Source organism: Natrix helvetica (genome assembly GCF_964273705.1).
Source record: "Natrix helvetica genome assembly, chromosome: 7".
In the NCBI taxonomy this organism is placed as follows: Eukaryota; Metazoa; Chordata; class Lepidosauria; order Squamata; family Natricidae; genus Natrix; species Natrix helvetica.
In genome coordinates this window covers 39844761-39865070 of record NC_138558.1, presented here as the reverse complement: position 1 = coordinate 39865070, position 20310 = coordinate 39844761, and the positions used below count along the sequence as shown (strand labels likewise).

Here is a 20310-nt window from a genome sequence, read left to right as displayed (position 1 = left end):
TTTCATTGATAAGCTTCACATATATTGTGTACTTAAAATTGCACAAATCTAAAAATCCATGAATTGTTACCAACCACTAATCTAATTTTCCTTCAGCATTCAATAGAAATTAGTTTGGTTTTGAATTTAATCCTTTTAAAATGTATGCTTTAAATTTATGAATATGTTACTGTTTTCAAATATATTATTTCTTGGTTTTTACGGATGCATGAAACTGAAGTCTCCCACAGTACATATGATAGACTTCATAAAAAAGTGAGGATGACAAAATAAAATAATTTGGCCTTTCTTTATAAATGAATAGAATTACTTTCCCATGAAAACAATTCTTTCTTTAATAACTTTATTAAAACATTCATTAAATTTATTGTGTCATATAAATTAAGGAAGAGACATACCCTAATGCTTTATTTCAGTATGTCTATTTAAGTGGTATTCATTTCAGACAAAATATGGAGAATAGTTTGACCCCCGTTTCTCAAAAATGAATTCTGAAGGTTCTTTGTTTACATATAATCTGTCCTTTTTAATTTGATTTGTACTTAACGTACAAAACATTAGTAATGGGTTTTACTTTCAATCATGCAAATTAATGCATAGTTAAGGCGATTCTACCACACCTAAGAACTATAGTTAAATAGTAGTGTGCTATCCATGTTAGTGATTGTAAGAATTTAAGCAATTTGTTGTGATTTTATATTAAATTCCATTTGTTAGATTTACTAACCTTATATATTAACCTCATTAAATAACTACATATATTAATATATTAATTAATTAATAACCTCATACATTAATTAATCTCAATATTAATATATTGGTTTTAACTAATCAGTTAGCTTTCCCTCCTTAAATATGTAAGTAGGATTTTAATCTGTACTGGTATTCCTAGAAGGGACACCACAAATTTCAGATCATTTACCCCTGAATAGGAAAGCTTTCCCTCAAATCAGTCTCATTAAAATTACCATGTCAAAGAGAAGCCTCCGTTGGTGTGAAATTATTCTACTCCGAAGAAATGTTTGTAGTATATCAGTAATCTGAGAACAGCATGGTGGTTGCCTGCTTAGCTTCAGAACAGAGCAAGGGACCAGGGACTAATGAAACTACATTGATTTGTCAGAAATGATAGAAATAAGGTTTTATAAAAAGGGTCAATCAAATGATAGCTAACATTTTTATCAAATGTATGAAGCAGGAGTGAAAAATGTAGTGAATATATATTGTTTGGTGGTTAGGGAAACAAAGTTGAGTGCTTTCATTTGATTAACTGGAGACTTTAAAATGTTGCAATCAATAAAACCTGTAATAACCTCACCATTAGCCAACCCTACAAAAAAGCTAGTCTTGAGCTCCAGGACGGAAATCAGATTTCATAATGCTTTTTATTGCATACAATAAAAACATACTCATGCTAACTGACCTTATTTGTACCACCATTCCAAAGTCAGGTCCAGAATCTCGTAAATAAGCTCTTAGCATGAGAGCTAATAAGAGAACCTTTTCCAGAAGCCCTTAATAAATAAAGCTCCTGTTTCTTTAAGATGAGCTCCTTTTGCTTCTCTAAAGATGTAAGGATATAATAATCTTGAGAGAAACTAGATAATAGTTTTTACCTCATTAATAAATTAAGCTATTGCCCTAAATGTAAGCCTGATGGTAGTACTAGAACAAAAAAGTGCAAATGTTCCTATATTTACCAAAAAAATAAAAAAAATATGTGTTTTCTTTTTACTTCTAGTAGTACTGAGGCAAAAAAACCATATATGAATAAATTATATGGACAAATAGTTCTGGCTATCCAAAGATTGTTTTATACATGATTAGGATTACTAGAGTACCAGGCAAAGGAAGACACACTGGTTATCCTTCTTGGCATCCACAATAAAAATTACAGTAAAAAAACAGACAAAAAATAGTTTAACAACCTTTTAAAGTTATGCTGGCACTGAAAAAGTGATTTATGACCAGTCCTTGCACTTATGACCATCACAACATCCCCATGGACAAATGATCAAAATGTGGGTGCTTGGCAACTGGGCACGTATTTATGAAAGTTGCAGCATCTCAAAATCACATAATCATCATTTACAACTTTCCCAGTGGGCTTCTGACAAACAAAGTCAATGGGGGAACCTAAATTCACTTGATAACTCTGTGATTCATTCAGGAACTGTGGCAAAAAAGACTACAAAATTGGGCATGGTTCATTTAACTATCACATTGCTTCAGTGACAAAAACTGAAATCCCAGTTGTGGTTGTAAATTGAAGACTACTGTAAATGATTACGGTCTTGTTAGTTTGAGGCAGTAGCATACAGTTGAGAGAAGGTACTAATTCAGGTCACAGAGCTGACCTTGTTCCCTTGCATTTAGCATTTATTAGGGAAATGCTGCACCATTGAGAAAAGCTGCTCAAGAAGAAACAGCTTGTTACATACTCAAAACCTGGACAATACTTGATTTTAAAGCTATGTCAGCCAGCCAGAGGACATAAGGACAAAAAGGACACGTCTTCTTTTTGTCTGTCAGCTGGTAACCCTGGACATTGTTTTTCTTGACTTGATTTGTTTCATCTAGGCCAGGGGTGTCAAACTCGATTTAATTGAGGACTGCATCAGTGTTGTGTTTGACCTCGGGTGTGTGTATGTGTGTGTGAATGTGGCCAGGGTGGGCGTGGTCAGCTCGACGTCACTCATGTCGGGAGCGCCTGTTGTGGACCGAGCACTCTGACAGCAAAAAAGGGCCTCTGAGCTCCATTTTTGGGCTCCTTTAACCCTCTGCCAGTGAAAACAGATGAGCTCTGTTTTCTGCTGAGATGGCCTCCTGCAATCCTCTGCAGCATGCTCTGTTTTCGCTGACAGAGGCCAGTCCTTCGCAGTTTCCAGGTCGGCCCCACGGGCCAGATCTAAGCACCCTGTGGACCAGATCCGGCAAGCCTTGAGTTTGACATCCCTGATGTAGGCCATTCCCTGTTGTTGCATTCTTTAACTTTCTTTAAAGCTACTTTTGACAGAGTTCCTTGATTGCTACTGGCAATTCCACACTGTTTACAAGCTCTGTGATCGTGCTTCATTAAATTTAGTCTTATGAAATTCTAGAGCATTCTTTTAGTTTTAAATAGTTCCATTTTAATTAAAATTTCTTATTGCTATTAAGGAACTCTGGGCAATTTCATTTGCAGATTTTCCTCAGCTGCTGCAACATAATGAGTAAAATTCAAGCATTCCCATGACAGGAAAAGTCACAGATGCAGCATATTCCCTTGAGACTTCTACTTTAGCCTTTGAGCTCAACATGCCTCACCCTGAAAAAAACAGATTTCTTAGAACAAGCAATATTAATCAGTTCCTCCCCCACGCAAAGCAAATGCTACCCAGCTTGCTTCTCCGGTAACTTCTAGCTTTCAAATGCAACACTACTTTTTCATTATTTACATAGAAGAGGCACCATAAACAAAAACAGAAAAGTGCCACATACAGTAACCTTTAAAGTACTGGCCATTGACCAAAACTAAATAACTATATACAACTCAGTACCAAGAATTTTCTGAAGCAGTCCTAAAAATTGTCCACTTCCATAACACTATCTAACTGAGTAGGGCTAATTAGATCTGCTAGTTACAGATCAATTGGAAATATACAATTATGATACATCAGGCTACATAAAAATAATTCATATTGTGTTCTTGAGTGTTGTGCAAAAATATATGTTTCTTGTTATTTAAAATACAGCAGTGGCAAATTATGCACCTATTTCACACAGTGTCTAGTAAAACATTGGGTATCTCCAAATTATTATATATAAATATCTTCTTTGTAAACCAATATGTCCTAATGAACGTCTATTTCAGTTCCGTTTGGGCTGATTGCTTTCTCCAATGATCAAGTTATTTTCCTGCTCTTCAGCTAAAGCTTGCCATTTCTGCCGGTTCTTCCTGCAGCCCTCAAGCAAAGGGTAACAGGCTTCCGATATGTAGGTTAACGCCTGCAAAAAACAGAAACTTGAATTAAATTAATGGAAAGAGAATAGAGTCTTACAAGATAGCCTCTGTCTCTCAGTGCTTGTAAGGAATAAATTGGGCTCTGAAACCAGTGTTGTCTGGCTGTACACTTTGAAATAAACTAAACTTCTTTGAAATATGCTTTTAAGGTTTTGAAGCCTTCATTTCAAAAGGTCATTCCTGTCATCTGCTCACACCTAAATCCTTTTGCACAGAAAATGCAGTTTTTAATTCAGTACTTGCAGAGAATCCTGATACAAATGATTATTATGTCCTTTGACAGTTTCATACAAAATACCTCATAAAGCTGTAAGCAGATAGCATCAATGAATCCAACTTGCATGCTGGGAATTTTGTTTTTCTTTTCTCTGTTCATTAAATCCTGGGGAAGGGGTGAAATACAAATATTGGAGCAAGGTTAGTTCTAGAGCATTCAAATATGACCATGTCCATAACCTTGTTCTTTTCAGTCAGGAGAAGTTGGTTTGCATTCAAATCCCAGTTTAGTCTCAGTAACCTATATAGTCATTGATAAGCCAGTTTTGTTGACCCTAATTTCTTTAATTGCAAAGTAGGAATTCTATTGAGGAGGTACAATCCATTAATGTTACCATAATATTGTTAATGGAGTCTCTAAATGAACCAGGTCAAAATCCCATGAAAAAAATCAATGCAAATGGAAATATGCACTTAAATGTGACTTCATCATGCCTTTGGTCTCAACAGATCATTTTTCATATGGCTTAAAAGTTAATGCTGACTGGTTTATAATAAAAAAACCCAGACATATATATATATTCAAGTTGTGGAGCATATATTCGGATCATCCAAAAATATATACAGTATATCCCTTTTATAGAAAATACATTTCAAATCAACGCTCTGTCTCAGTGTATTCTCATTATAACAACTCAATAATTGTGGTGACTTCCTTTAATGTCAGACAAAGAGCACGTAGAGCATATTCTTTGGAAAGCATAAATCTTGAAAATGCTAGCTAAGTCATAACTCTTATTTTCAAGTTCATTCTACGTACACGCTACCCTAATGTTACAATTGCAGTATGAAATGGCTAGTTACATCCTACAGAAAAGACAGTACACATTCAATATCAGAGATTCAGGTTTTCTTTTCACTGCAATTTTTCAAGGGAGATGGAACGTTCTGCATATTTAATTACAGGCTCTTGGTGCTAAATAATCAACCACTGAGAAATCAAATGAAGTTTATGTATATCTGAAATGAATATCATTGACCCCCATAAATGCTAGTTTGAAACATGATGGTGATCCCTGTTTGGCACATACAACAAAAAGTTGAAATCTCGGGCTTTTGTTGTTGTTAAGGTTCTTTGGAAACTTTTAGACATTTCAGGTTTCAGTAATAAGCTGATCGCATTGCAATAAAGGAAAAGGAGGGGTCTTTAATGCTCTCTGAGCTTGGCTGTTTCCTTGAAGATGTTTAATTACCCAATGATAATATCGTCAATGCTCTTTTCAACCCCTCAGTTCAACCCTTCATTTCAACCTTTCATTTCAAAACTGAGCTTCAAATATTGTCCTTTATTGGTCAAGGATAAAGAATTCTAAGTATCAAAGTTCTAACTAACTTTGATAAAAATATCTGATTCTGAATGAAATAATAAAAATGCTGTGCAAAATAAATTTCTAGAACAAAACAATCTTAAAATGTGGTGCTTCTACTTACTGTTGGTTCAATGTTAAGTTCTTTTCTTTCTTTATCTCCTTGGTCAAAGAATTCTGCAGCTACAAGTTCAGCAATCTGCATGAAGGAAAATTTACATCCGCTATCTTTTTCAGTAAATGTAAGCAATAGGTGACGATCTTTGTATCTAGTACAGCATAGTAGTTATTGATGTGAGAACTAATTTTATGTCTCCATATGATTATGGAGCTTCCTGGCTCTTACTAGCCACTTTCTCTGAACTCCAATGACACACTAAGGTTTTCTGGTTTAAAATTAGGGGGCAAACTTACTAAGTCACCTTAAACTCTAAAACAAATGGGCAGATTATAAATAAAAAGTGAGAGGAGGGAAATGGGGAGGAGAGAAAAAAAAGAGAGAGAGAAATTAGGCAATATTTTTAATGCTGCCTTTCTAAGAATTTTTACCCTGATTTTAATGTGTCACGTTTCATTGCAATGTCAGTTTGTGCAATAATTTGCTATGCGGCCAAATGCACAGTTGGTTCAGATGGGAGGAATAGCAGGAACAGTATGTTCAGGGAAATAAGGAATCTGATCAGGCTTTTGGTAGATACTTACCCGCTGCTGAACTGGCCATGGTTTTGTTATTGCCGATAAGTCACATGCAGTCATCAGCATTGCCCTATAAAAACCACAAAGCCATGCTTTTACAGTATCTATTTTAAAAAGCATTCCACTTCTGTAGCAAAATAAGGATATTTGTGATACCTTAAATTTCATTGAAAAAATAAAACAAAACTTTGGAAACATACAAGTTTGTTATGACTTTGAATGGCTGCAAATGATAATATTTATTATGGTGGGACTTATAATATTAAAAGGAGGGCATAGCTCTTTTTCAAAGTCCTGTTTCATTTTTCCTACCATGTATTTTCTTTCTCTCTCTCTACTATCATAGATTGCTGTGTTAAGTGGCGATTCCTAGTTCATATTGGAAGAGCATAGTGAGTGATTCTCCACCTTAGGCTTCAACTCCCAGATTTCCCCCAGCCAGCATGCAGCGAGAGGTGACTGGATTCATAGGGGACTTGTTCTTAGGAACATAGCTGGAAACTTTCTCCATAACATAGTCCATGCTTAAAGCATTCATCAATGTTCTACATCTAGCCCAGATCATTACAGTCCCCGATGTACATAATTATATGTCACTATAGATCACACATTTCTTTGCTAATCTGTCTCATATAATTCATGAAAGGCAAAATTCTTTTCCTTTTGATGACTTATACAATTAATAATAACTGCTGCTACCAATGCTGGGCTGCTATAAAACTTTGTCCCATTAAAAAAAAAAAAAAAAAACTTGAGGAAACACTCTGGTTCAGTGTTCTGAAAACAGATCTATACAATTTACAGACTCAGCCTGTGGCCAGATCTTTATCCTCAATGGCTATTTGTGACAGCTCAGTCATTCATTTATCACCAGTATTAACAAGCAAGATAATATGTTGCAAAAGCTCATGGTATGTTGATCGGTCAGTACTAACTGAGAAGGTCACAGCTCCCATCAGGCCACATATATAAGAGCATAGAAACCATCCCCAGTTTTTATATACAATGTACTATAAAGGAAAAGTTTCCTATATCCACAATGAATCTCTGATTCTTGCTGAAGAACTAACTTCCTGTTATAAATGTAAACTAACTACTCTGATGCAAAGCAAAACAAATATTTTTTTCTGAAAGCTAAGAAAACCATTTTTAACAGATCAGTGCTTTTAAACAATAGACTTTCACCCAAAGAACAATATGGTATTTTGTCAAATCATGTTTGGAAATAATCTTGTTTAGCAAATAATATGAAACCTCACCAAATAATTAGAAGCAAATAATTCACCCATATTCATGTGATTTTTTATTCTGTCCAGCCCAATCACCCAATGAAAGCAAGCCAATCATTGCTGACTAAAGGGAAAACATCAAACTAGACGACAATAATGTTCTTTAAAAAACTTACAAAAATAATTCCTTTTGATAAAGGTCTTGTAGGTTAAACTGATTATTCCGCAGGAGGTCAAAAAACTCTCCTCTTCTTCTGAAAAGCATACAAAATTTAAATCAAAATTATTAAATGCCTGAAAAGGAAAATTAGTACAATTTTACATTCTTAAAAAAGACAGGAAAAAAAACTGCATATCCAACCAGAAAGTCTAATTGCAATACCATAACTGCAACTTACTTTATGTATAGTGCTAAATCTGTGGCAAGAATAGCTTGCTTGATGATTTTCAATGTTGCCTTGTATTCTTCAACAGAAAGACCACTGAGAATCTGATTGCCCTTAGTCCAAAAGAAAACAATGGAACATTTACGACAAGAATGCATTGACTATAAGGATACAGTAACTTTAACAGAACCTTGTTAAATTCTACATACTACATTATTTTCTCCTACGCTGAAAGCAAAAATATTGAATTTTTAAAAACCCAGTGATGAAAATTGAGGAAGAAGAAAACCTAACTAGGTAAAGACCCTAAGAAAATATTTTTAACATTTTTTTTGAACTATTCAGCTGAGACAGTGTAAGCAGCTACTATTGAGTTTTTCTCACCAATCCCTAAAAAAGCTATTTTTATGTATCTATATTTTTGTGCACACGGCTGACACTGACACATGCAGCATCAACAATAACACACACACACACACATTGTTGTAAATTTTCTGAGGAAAAAAAGATGAAATTATTCCAGCTACCACTTTCTTCTGCCAAAAATAGAAGTGGAGAAGATGAAACAGAACTTTATGTACACCTATACCTGCTATTAAATATTCATATTTCATTACCCTACCTTATTCCTGTACAGAAGTTAGCAGAGAAAATGCACAGTTCAATTACAAGGAATAGAATTTACCTGACATTAATTGTCTCTTTGTGCTCTACCAAATCTTTCTGCTGTTCCAAATTCATGCAGAACCTGGCACAGTTTCACCAACAAAGATGCATTATTTAAATATGTTCTGCTGATATAATTTCACTGGCATTTTGCAATGTGTGTAACCTTGTAGCTTATGTATAAACATCTTTTTCCAGATATCTGTCTTTAAGCTTGTAAGTGAAATTAAGAGAATTTTCAACTGATAAAAACATGGAAACAAAAGTAACAGAAGGAATAAGAGTTTAACATTGAGCTGAAAGTATTTTTTAACTTTTTGTTTGGTCATTATCAAAGTTCACTAGAGAGAATAAATAAATGATGTACGAGTCTTGCCTTTAGCTCACTGCTTCCACAAGGTTGGAAATCTTGCTAATACCAAGAGTGCTTAAGGTTCCTTAGAAAGATTAAGCAGAATTCTTAAGCATTTTTTTCTTTTTTCATTAAGGTCAAGTTAGTGTGAGTTATCAAAACATTAACAAGCTTATCAGGCAGCATTGGAAAAGCTCAGTAACACATCTTAGAATAGGATTGGAAGATACTACTGGAAATTGTTCAAAGACTAAACGGGACATGCTTTTCTTGTAAACACAACTATCATTTACCGGTGTGTTTAGGATCATCAGGCACTGATCAAAATGATGATGTTCCATTATTGAGTGGCAATAAAGCTGTGCAAGAGGATGCTCACTTCTGGAAAAAAAAACAGGCCACATAGAATTATCAAAAGGAATTAACTACAGATGCACAATAGCTTTACAAAGCTAAGAATATAGAAAATAACATCCCCCCCACTCCCATTTATAATAATTATGGAATATGGCTGAAAGAAAACAAAATCTTATTCATCCTGAGATACATACACATGCAAAATGACAATTCTGCAACTAAACAGATGACTAGGAAAATGAAGTCTAAAATATACATTTTAGAATACAGAATCCTTCAAGATTCAGTCTCCAATTAATTTTGAACATCATTCAGTGATAGAAGGGAAGGAAAATGAAGGGTGATTGTGTTTTTTTAAAAAAAACAAAGTTTTATTGGTTTTTAGGGAATAAAAAGGAAAGGGGTAATGGAAAGGGTTACAAATTTTGGCAGTTGCAGTGTGCGGCAGGTGTCCCCTCCCCCCATACTCATAGTATACATTTAAACAAAATTCAATACTAAATAGCAATATTTAGTCAGCATGTAAATTCAGTTAGTAGTTTCAATCAATTTACATCAAGCAGATTTTCTTGCTCATTTTTGTGATCTGAGTTTTCTTGGTATTGCCCCTTCTCCCCCCGCCAGCAGAGCTCCGGCCCCTCCCGTGTCCTGTGTGTCTGTTGTGAGATCATCTGGTTTATCTAGGAGTGCTTTGTTTTTTTCCATAAAGGCCTGTGCCTCTATGGTTGTGTTGATTCTAACTCTTGTATCCTCCCAGAATATTAGCATACCTTCAGGCATCAACCATCTGAACCACACCCCCTTCTGGTAAAGTTTCTTCGCTAATTGCAAAAATTTTTCTTTTCTCCCTCATTTTCTTGGGGATCTGTTTCAGAATGGTTATTTTCCTATCTTGGTATTTCAAAGCTTGCCCCCTTTGTGCACTCAGGATTTCATCTCTTGTGGTCTTTCTGAGAAATTTAATGTGTACCTCCCTGGGTACATTGTGTGTTCTAGCATATGCTGAATTTACTCTATAAACCAGATCTAGTTCCCACCCCATCTGTTTCTTCTCTTTCCGAATGTATTCAGCCAAAATGCTTGTCATAATGTCCCTTAAATCTTCATCACCTGTCTCAACCACATTTTGAAATCTAAGATAAAAGGACATTCTTTCAAATTCTATTTTCATCTGTTGGATCTCAAGTTCTTTGTTCCCCTTCTGCACCCCTTCCATCTCCCCCCTCATCTCAGTCGTCCCCCCCTCCAGAAGGTCCAGTCTCTGTGAATTTTTACTGGTCTGGTCCTAGTTCTCTTTAAGCTCTTCTTTCATCTCTTTTAATTGCCTTTTTATCTCCTCTTGTCCCTTTAAAATTTGTTGAAACATTTGTTGAAAATCCGTCTCAGTAGTTTTGGGCTGCATCAGACATGTTATTGTTGATTGTGTACTGGGACTAGATGTTGTAGATGTCGGGGCAGAGGCAGCAAAGCCGGGCTTCCCAGGGGGTGGTTTTTTAGGTGACATTGTATGAGCAATAAAGAGTTCAGAGTCAATACGGAGAAAAATCAATCAGAGAGGGGAAAACGCCAAGAGAGTTCGAGAGACTAAAGGTCCAGGCAGAAGGAGATTTTTCTGGTCACACTTTCTGGCAATAGAGTAATAAATCTTTCACTCCAGGGAGTCCAGGGAATCCAAATCAACAAGAGATTTGTCTGAGTAGCACGGAGACAAAGACTGGAAGCCTGAAGTTCTATAGGTGGAGTCAATTTTCACTGTTTATAAAGACAACGGAAGAGTGCTATCTTGCCCTGCCAGCTTCGGAGTTAGGAGGCGTAACAAAAAGTTTTCAAAGTTTCCAAAGTTTTCAGATCATCGTTTCATTTATAGGGTTATAATCCAAAATTCGCCTTTGCTATGAGCGTGGCGTCATTAGTTGGCTCTCTCCCTACCTCCTCCCCTAGGGCTGAGAGCAAAAACAGTTTACAGCCGCCTGTCTGAGGGGGGGGGGAAATCCCCCTCCCTCCAGCCGCGCTTCTCCACACCAAGTTGAAAGAGAGTTTTAGGTAGCTGGTGATTGTGTGTTGTACAAATGAGAAGTATCCAAGTATAAAAAGCTGGACAAGTAATAAGATATGCTACGATATTACTTTTCCCTTATTTGACCTGGCTGAGAAGAAAAAAACCATCCTGTATTCTAAATTGCCTAACAAGGTTGATAAAATCCCCATATATAAAAACAGAAAGGGGAATACATAGGATAAGTCTGCATAAATAATACTCTTGAATAGCTTCATATTTATAACTATGTTTTTATTATTAGAAAAGGTCCATGATATAAAGATGTTCATAGTTCTTATCCATCAGGTTTTTTTTGCAATCCTATCAGGGATTTCTGATAGATTTCTGTAGTTCATTGACTTCTTGGCAAGAAGTACAATCCAATAAATCTGTCTACAATGCTCTCTGAATGCATTAAGACAACAACTCTCATGAATTCCTATTGATGATAGATGAAATTCTGGGAGATATCCCGATACATCTGGAGGAAGTCAGACAGAAAGGACTATGGCAAACTCATTCTTATCTACTCGGTTTTCTTAGATATGGGATTGGGAGAAGAGGAGAACCTTATATCTACAAATACATATATATTTCAAATAAAAATCCATTCCAGATTTATTTATTATAAAGTTTTACTATAAGTTAGCATTCTGCTTTGCTTTCACTTTTTTATAAAAAATTATTTCTAAGAAAATAATTTTGAGGCAAATAACCTGTTTTCTGGTTCCCATAAAGACTGATCTTTATTTTGATTTATTTGTACTAATCTGGGGGCTTTAAAAATATCTCTGGAAACATTTTTACAACATATTCATTCTATTTTTTAAAAATAAAATGCTATAAAAAGATAATATGTCTTGCAGTCTTCCAAACATTTTCCTAAATAGAGACCTTTCCTAACCTTGAAAAATACCCATGAAAGAGAACAGAGACAGAGAAATAGGATGAAACTTTTTCCCTCATAAAGTGACTAGTGTTCTTTCTATCATTATTGTTGTGGCCCAACAGCGGCCGGCTGAGTTGTTGGTGGAATCTGACAGCGATGAACACTATGGGATTGCCCTGGAGACTGAGGAAGACTCTGGGAGGTGTTCGGAATCAGAACAGGGACTAGAGAGGCCTGGTGGCCACCAGGTGGCGTCTGAGTCAGGGAGCAGTGAGGTAGAACAGAGGGAGGCTATCCCTGATGTACAGGGCTTTCTGAGCTCCCAGCCAAGGGGTTGCTCATCTCAGTCCTTAGTTGTGGCAGACAGCCAAGTCTGCGTCCGTATATATTGTATAGGCTTGGGACAAAACAGTTTGTTTCCTGCTTTCTAAAACTGATTTAAATATAATTTAAAATGGAGCAGTTTCGTGCAGAAAACTGCTCACGCAACAGGTAGCTGTGCTGGCTGCCCAGGTGGCTCAGCTCCAAGTTCACACTGCTCCACCACCGCCTCGGAGGAAATGCCCAGTTGCAGTGCCTGATAAATTCGATAGCAATCAAGCCATGTTTCCGGCTTTTTTGGGACAATGCCAGCTGTTCATCAGCTTGACTGAGATAAAGTGGGGTTTATGATTAGCCTTCTCTCCAGCTCCGCAGCTCGTTGGGCTACCCTACTGCTGGTCCAGACTAGCCCTTTGCTGGATGACTTCAGGGGGTTCTGTGACCACATCAGATTAATGTATGAGGACCCCATTAAGACAGAGATGACTACCCAATTGTTTGAAGATTCTGAAGCAGGGCTGGCGTTCCTTGCAGGAATACATCAGCGAGTTTAGGCTACTTAGCCAGGATTCGGCTTGGAATGAGGCAGCCCTCATGGACACATTTCAGGATGGGTTGTCAGAAGAATTGCAGGATGAGCTGGTGCATGTAGATAGGCCACCGACCAACACACTGGTCCATCTGTGTCTCTGGATTGATGAACATTTGCAGAGGCAGGGAAGTCGCCGCACATCCCAGGAGAACGGGGTAGTTCCAGCCATGCGTGAGACTCCAACTCCATGAGAGGAGCCCATGGAATTAGGTGCAGCCAAACCCTGCTTGTCGATAATGGAGAAAAACAGACGACACTCGGGGGTTGTATTTTTATTGTGGGGAACCTGGGCACATGGCAGTCTTTTGCCCCAAGAAGAGACGAGGGCATCAGTTACTGGACCTACCCCCCAGCCCCAGAACATTTTGTTGGGAAACAACCCAAGCCCGATCTAAGGGAGACCTTGGGTCGGGCGCACACCAATTCAGAGGCATGCTCAGAGACAGTGACTTGCGGGCCTCCCTGACACCTGATCCTAGAATCATGAATAGTCCTGTCCAGTAGTCCGCAGGGGATTCCGCCACATGCTCTGGTCGACTCTGGGGCTACAACAAACTTCATGGATGAGGCGTTTGTGACCAAGTATGCAGTCCCTCTGTGTCCGGTAGATCCTCCTATGCTTGTGGAGACCTTTGACGGCCGGGTGCTTCTGTCTGAGCCTATCAAGGCTGCCAACAACCCTTGCACCTGGTCATCGGGACTCATGAGGAAGCTATCAAGTTCTATGATTACCCCATCGATTTGATTCTGGACGTGCCACTTCCCCTGGGTCATTTGTATTTAATGTCAGATCCGGAGTTGGCTGCATTGCGGGACTTTTTAGACAAAATCCTAGCTCGGGTTTTATCTGACCCTTGTCTTTGCCACTGTCTGCCCTGGTCTTATTCATCAAAAAGAAGACCGGAGATTTGAGACTATATTGTGACTACCGTAAACTTAATTCTATCACGGTGCACAATCGATATCATCTGCCTCTTATTCTTGTTGGAGCAGCTCAGAGAGGCTACAGTTTTCACAAAATTGGATCTGTGTGGAGCCTATAATCTTGTCTGGATCCAGCCCGGGGATGAATGGAAGACGGCATTTGGCACCAGGTACAGGCATTTTGAGTATACGGTCATGCCTTTTGGGCTGACCAATGCCCCTACCATCTTCCAACATTTTATGAACGACATCTTCTGGGACCTTTTGGACCAGTTTGTCGTTATTTATCTAAATGGCATTCTAATTTACTCATCCTCCCGGGAAAGTCATCGGCAGCACCTACGCCTGGTCTTACAACGGCTCAGTGAGAATCGCTTCTAGGCGAAACTGGAGAAGTGCCAGTTTTGGCAGTCCACCATCGAGTTCCTGGAGCATCGTCTCTCTCCTGAAGGCATTGCGATCGAGCCGGGCAAGGTTGATTCTTTGCGTAGTTGGCAACCTCCTCGGCGAGTGAAGGATGTCCAGTGACTCCTCGGGTTTGCCAACTATTATCAGACCTGTATCCCCGGCTTTGCTTCCCTGACTGTGCCCCTCACTTGGCTCCTTCAGAAAAAAGTGCCCCTGAGCAACAAGCGTTCCAAGCCTCGAAGTAGGCCTTCATGAAAGAGCCCATCTTGAAGCATCCTGACCCCCACTGTCCGTTTGTAGTGGAGGTGGATGCATCAGATATCGCTGTTGGAGCAGTATTACTTCAGACTTCCCTTGCGCTTATTATTCTCGGAAACTCAATTCTTCCTAGAGGAATTATACAGTTTGGGAGAATGAGTGACTAGGCATTAAAGTGGCGTTTTGAGGCCTGGAGGCATCATTTAGAGGAGGCCAGACATCAAATTGAAGTCCAGATGGACCATAGAAATTTGGAATTTTTGAAGACCACATGAAAATTGAACTAGCGCTAAGTTCGGTGGTCCCTTTTTTTGGCACGGTTCAATTTCCGCATGACATACATCCCCAGTGCGCATAACCAAAGGGTAGATGCACTCTCATGGAAACCCGAGTATTCTTGTACCAAAGACCAAATTCCACCCCAGACAGTTTTGCCCGTAGAGTCCTTCTCCGTGGTTCAGGAGCCTGTGGACCTATGGCCTCAGATACAGGAGCGCAGCAGTGTGACGATTGGGTGGAACAATGGAAGGCAGAGGTGGGGCCTGCCTCCCCATGGACATTCACTGATGAACTCTTGTGGTACCGAGACAGACTCTATGTGCCAGTGGGGCCACTTCGGGGACTTATTCTATCCCAGTGCCATAATAATCCTGCGGCGGAGCACTTTGGCCTCTTCAAGACCTTGAACCTGGTCTCCCGTACCTTCTGGTGGCCCCGATTACGACATGACGTACAATCTTATGTCTTGTCTTGTGTATGGTGTCAGCAGGCCACATCAGCGACGGGAGCCCCCCCCCCAGAGCTGTTCCAGCTATTGCCGACACCGGAGAGACCCTGGGGGGCCATTTCTATGGACTTCTTGATGGACTTGCCTCCGTCTTCTGGATTCCCCACGGTGTTCATAGTGGTAGAAATGCTGACGAAGATGGCGCATTTTATCCTGTGTCAGGGATTACTGACAGCCTGCATCCAACATGTTTTCAGGCTGCATGGCCTACCTGACAGGGTCGTGTCGGACAGAGAAGTGCAATTTACAGCCCAGCTTTGGAAAGGATGTAAAAATCTGCTTGTCCTCGGCGCACCATCCAGAAACTGATGGAGGGATGGAGAAAGTGATCGGGATCTTGGAGCAGTACCTGTGCTATTTTGTGAACCAGCACCAAATTGATTGGGCGGACTACCTGGCAGTGGCGGAGTTTGCGTTCAATAACTCACAGCACACATCCACGCAAACAACGTCCTTCTTGGCCAATGTAAGGTATCATCCTCAGTTCTTTCCCCTCACACCAATTGACTCACCGGTCCCCGCAGCTAAGGACTTTCTGTCGGAAATTGGTGCGACGATATCTGGATAAAGCCAAGAAGGACAATAAGAAAGTCGCAGACAGGTCTCCGCACGCGACTCTGGCGTTGACTGTGGGAGATCAAGTGTGGCTGTCCACTAGACACCTTCCATCAGACCGGCTGGTCAAGAGGTTCGACCACCGTTACCACTGTTTCCTGTTGAAGCAGTCATCAATCCGGTTGCCTATCGCCTGACATTGCCACGTTTGATGCGAGTCCATTCGGTCTTTCATCGATCTCTCCTTGTTCCTGAACAGCCGGCTTGTCCTCTTCGCCAACCAGATCATCCCCAGCCAGAACCTCGTGACAATGAAGAGCCGCCAGAGTACGAAGTTGCCAGTATCCAGGATTCCCAATGGCTGAAAGGACGGTTCCAATACCTGATTGAATGGAAGGGCTATGGGCCGGAGGATTTTACCTGGGAGGATGCGACCTCCGTGCACACACCTGCTGTGGTGCAGTCCTTCCATGATCAATTCCAATCTTCCCACACCCTGAGCGTCAGACCCTGTGGTGAGGGATAGTGTTGTGGCCCAACAGCGGCTGGCTTAGCTGTTGGTAGAATCTGACAGCGATGAATACTATGGGACTGACCTGGAGGCTGAGGAAGACTCGGGGAGGGGGTGTTCGGAGTTAGAGCAGGTACTAGAGAGGCCTGTTGGCCACCAGGTGGCATCTGAGTCAGGGAGCAGTGAGGAAGAACAGAAGGAGGCTGTCCCTGACGTACGTATGCGTAGGGCTGCGAGGAGGAGGGAGCAGCTTTGGAAAAAGGGTCACAGAAAGAAATAGGAACAGGTGGCTACTGTTTGGCCCCTTCCGGAGAGCTAATAGGTGGGGCAATGGGAGGGGAATTTTGCAGGAAACAACAATTTACTGATCCAGCCGTAGCGAAAGATTGGTAGAATTTCATGAGTTCAAACCTTGTTTCATAGAGATAGCTTTATGGGCTCCCAGCCAAGGGGTTGCTTATCTCCGTCCTTAGTTGTGGCAGACAGCCAGGCCTGTGTCCGTATATATTGTAGAGGCTTGGGACAGAACAATTATACTTCATTTTTACAGAAAATTCTAAAAGGCATACTATTAATATTGGCCATTATGTATGTATGTGCATAGGAAGGGGGGAGAGAACATATTTTTATAATAATCTATAAGATAAAGGTAAAGGTTCCCATCGCACATATGTGCTAGTCATTCTCCGTTTCAAAGTCGAAGAGCCAGTGCTGTCCGAAGATGTCTACGTGGTAATGCTGCCAGCATGACTAAACGCTGAAGGTGCACAGAGAGCTGTTACCTTCCCACCAAGGGTGGTTCCTATTTTTCTACTTGCATTTTTACACGCTTTCGAACTGCTAGGTTGGCAGAAGCTGGGACAAGTAACGGGAGCTGACTCCATTACGCGGCACTAGGGATTCAAACCACCAACCTTTCTGATCGACAAGCTTAGCTTCTTAGCCACTGAGCCACCGTGTCCCTTAATAATAATCTATAAAGGTATAATATTTTAGAAGATATTGTTTTTTGACCAAAACAATGGCAATTGTCATTGGACTTTACTAATAGTTACCTGCCCTATCCCATCTGACACCAATTGCCTGTGGAAAAAGATGAAGGGAGTCAAAAGACCTCCTGAACCCCATAGGCTGGTTTCTTTCCTTTCTCTTGCCCCAGATTCAATATAACCAATTGTCCCATTGGAAGGATTTCTGGAAGGAAGGAATTGTACTGGAAACCGCTTAAAAGGGTACTTAGTTTGATTCTTTTTTCCCTTTGTGCCACCAAGATATTGCTATCAAATGGCTTGTGGAGAAAATACCAAGATTTGCTGTTATGTATATTTTTTGTATTTTTATTTGTTTTTAAAAAGTAAAGAACAACCCACTCATCCAAAACATAAAACCTCCAAAAACTCTTGTTCCACCCATAGGAACTCCTAATACTTTACATGATCTATCACCTCATCTACTTTGCATAATTGTTCTGTTATAGCCCAAAATAATTGCAGTTCTTATAACCCAAAACCTGACTCTTGGACACCAAAACTTTTCCTGCTTCTGGTTTAAAGCAACCTTGACAAATACATACTCAGAATCCCTGAACACTCTGAGAGAAGATTCCACAATCTCTCTAGCTAAAACTTCTGTAAATATTATGGATGAAATGTTAATTCAAAATGAAAAATAGAAACATCAACCTGCAATATTCTTTCCTTTTACCTGCCATTTACTCACCTCTGTATGTAAGAATTATTCACCCCCCTGTGATCTAAATCATGGCTCAGAGCTGCAATCAGTAAAGAAAGTACCTCAACATCAGTAAGTTGGTTCTGTAAAACATGAAGGAGAGATAAATTACTATATTTGCAAAAATACTTGACATGGTATGTTGTTTCTTTCTTTCTTTGGCTGTTTCAATATCTACATACATACATACATACATACATACATACATACATACATACATACATACATACATACATACATACATATATATATATATATATATATATATATATATATATATATATATATATATATATAATCATTGTGAAATTAAACATATTAGAAACTTGTGCTTTCTCTTTTCTTTCTTTTCCATTTAACCAGACTGGGCCACAGCAACGCATGGCCAGCTAGTGTGTGTGTGTGTGTGTGTGTGTGTGTGTGTGTGTGTGTGTGTATACATGCATTTGTGTTACAACCCCTGGTATGCCCAAATACAACACAAATATATATATGGCTATTTTGGTTGAGTAAAATTAATCTTAAATGCGCATTACAAATAACACAGAATTCTGAATAGATATATTATTTTGCCCCTAAATAATCATTATACAATTTTGTATGGTATAAAATTTTGTTATTTGTTACAAATCCAACAAATATTTTTAAAAAATAAAGTATGCAAAGCAATAGTTTGTCATACCATGTTCATTTTCTACTCTTAATTATGCAAACCTAGACCCAAAGTCACCTAGGCCAAATTTGCAGTACAGCAAAATTCAAGCAGCGAATTTGACTAATAGAGAACTTTGATTTGCTTTAGGGTCTCTTAATGTGTACTTGTTCCACAGGTTTCTAATTCCATGAAGAGTTGAGCTATATCCTCTGTATGAGGATTTCTACTTGTTTGCTTAATCACAAGCTGAACAGCATTCCACATGCAATGTAAATATCTAATATTGTTAGAATAAAGCAAGAGATATCATAGTAGCCATCTGAAACCTAAAGACAAATTTACACAGTTTAAACAGGCAATCTAAAGCCTCCTGGGTACATGAACTGGCAGCCTGGAGTTTCATGACAACTATTGAAAAACTGCAGCATAGCTACCTCCCATTTTGAGGCAATTTTTGTAAGTCCTAAGTATGTTTACATTATTTGAAAATAAATAAAGGAAAACTAATTTCAATTCTACAAAATTTTTGAACTGTAGTGCTGGAGGAAATTATTGAGAGTTGTTTGGACAGCGATAAGAACAAATCACACAGTATTAGATACAGTAAAACCTGCCTGCTTTTTGAAAGCACTGATAATCTAAACCAGTGGTTCTCAAGCTGTGGGTCGGGACCCCTTTGGGGGTCAAATGACTCTTTCACAGGGGCTGCCTAAGACCATCAGAAAACACATATTTTCGATAGTCTTAGGAACCGAGACACCAATTTTATGGTTGGGGGTCACCACAACATGAGGAACTATATTAAAGGGTCGCGGCATTGGGAAGGTTGAGAACCACTGATCTAAACTATTTTGGAAAAAATAATATAAAGGCAAGAGAAGGCCTTGATGCTTGCAAAAAGCAAGGCCAACTGACAAAGAATTATAGAAGACATTGTGGCTGGGTAATTCACTGGTGTCTCAATCATGAGCTTATAGGAATCAAAGAAACCATAAAATAGAAGCTTCTCACTCCTCAAAAAATCAGGGGGGAAAAAAGAGTCGGGGTTTTGCTTAGATGGATGACCCTAGATTGACCATCTTAGAAGTTTTAGAACCTGGTTACCAAAAAGTTGTCAACCTATGACCTAGAGAGTGGTGCCTCCTAACAGGCAGATCAATGACTTTGTACTGGCATATTTGCAGTTAAAGTAGCAGGGCTGCAAAAAAAAACCTAGTCACAGATATCACTATCACTGCTTATAGGAATAGATTGACTGATTAAATGACAACTGGATTAATGTTGATCACATATGCAGATTTTCTCCAGAATGACCCGGCCCTAATTATGTTCTTCAGGCCTACCAATGGTGCAGCCATCAGGAATGTAT

At 39.1% G+C, this 20310-nt stretch overlaps 1 protein-coding gene across 4 annotated transcripts in view; it reads right to left on the bottom strand.

Annotated features, from left to right (window-relative positions):
- Positions 1–3849: 3849 nt before the first annotated feature.
- PDE5A (phosphodiesterase 5A) overlaps positions 3850–20310 on the bottom strand; it is a gene marked incomplete at its 3' end in the record, with an annotated part of 105111 nt that continues 88650 nt past the window's right edge. For all 4 annotated transcript variants that reach the window (XM_081959958.1, XM_081959959.1, XM_081959956.1 and 1 more), the window contains 8 exons: positions 18275–18369; positions 9209–9296; positions 7910–8010; positions 7688–7765; positions 6289–6352; positions 5711–5785; positions 4302–4385; positions 3850–3987 (listed from right to left, as the gene is read on the bottom strand). In XM_081959958.1, coding sequence (XP_081816084.1) covers positions 3850–3987; positions 4302–4385; positions 5711–5785; positions 6289–6352; positions 7688–7765; positions 7910–8010; positions 9209–9296; positions 18275–18369 — 723 coding nt within the window. The remainder of the gene's footprint in view (positions 3988–4301; positions 4386–5710; positions 5786–6288; positions 6353–7687; positions 7766–7909; positions 8011–9208; positions 9297–18274; positions 18370–20310) is intronic.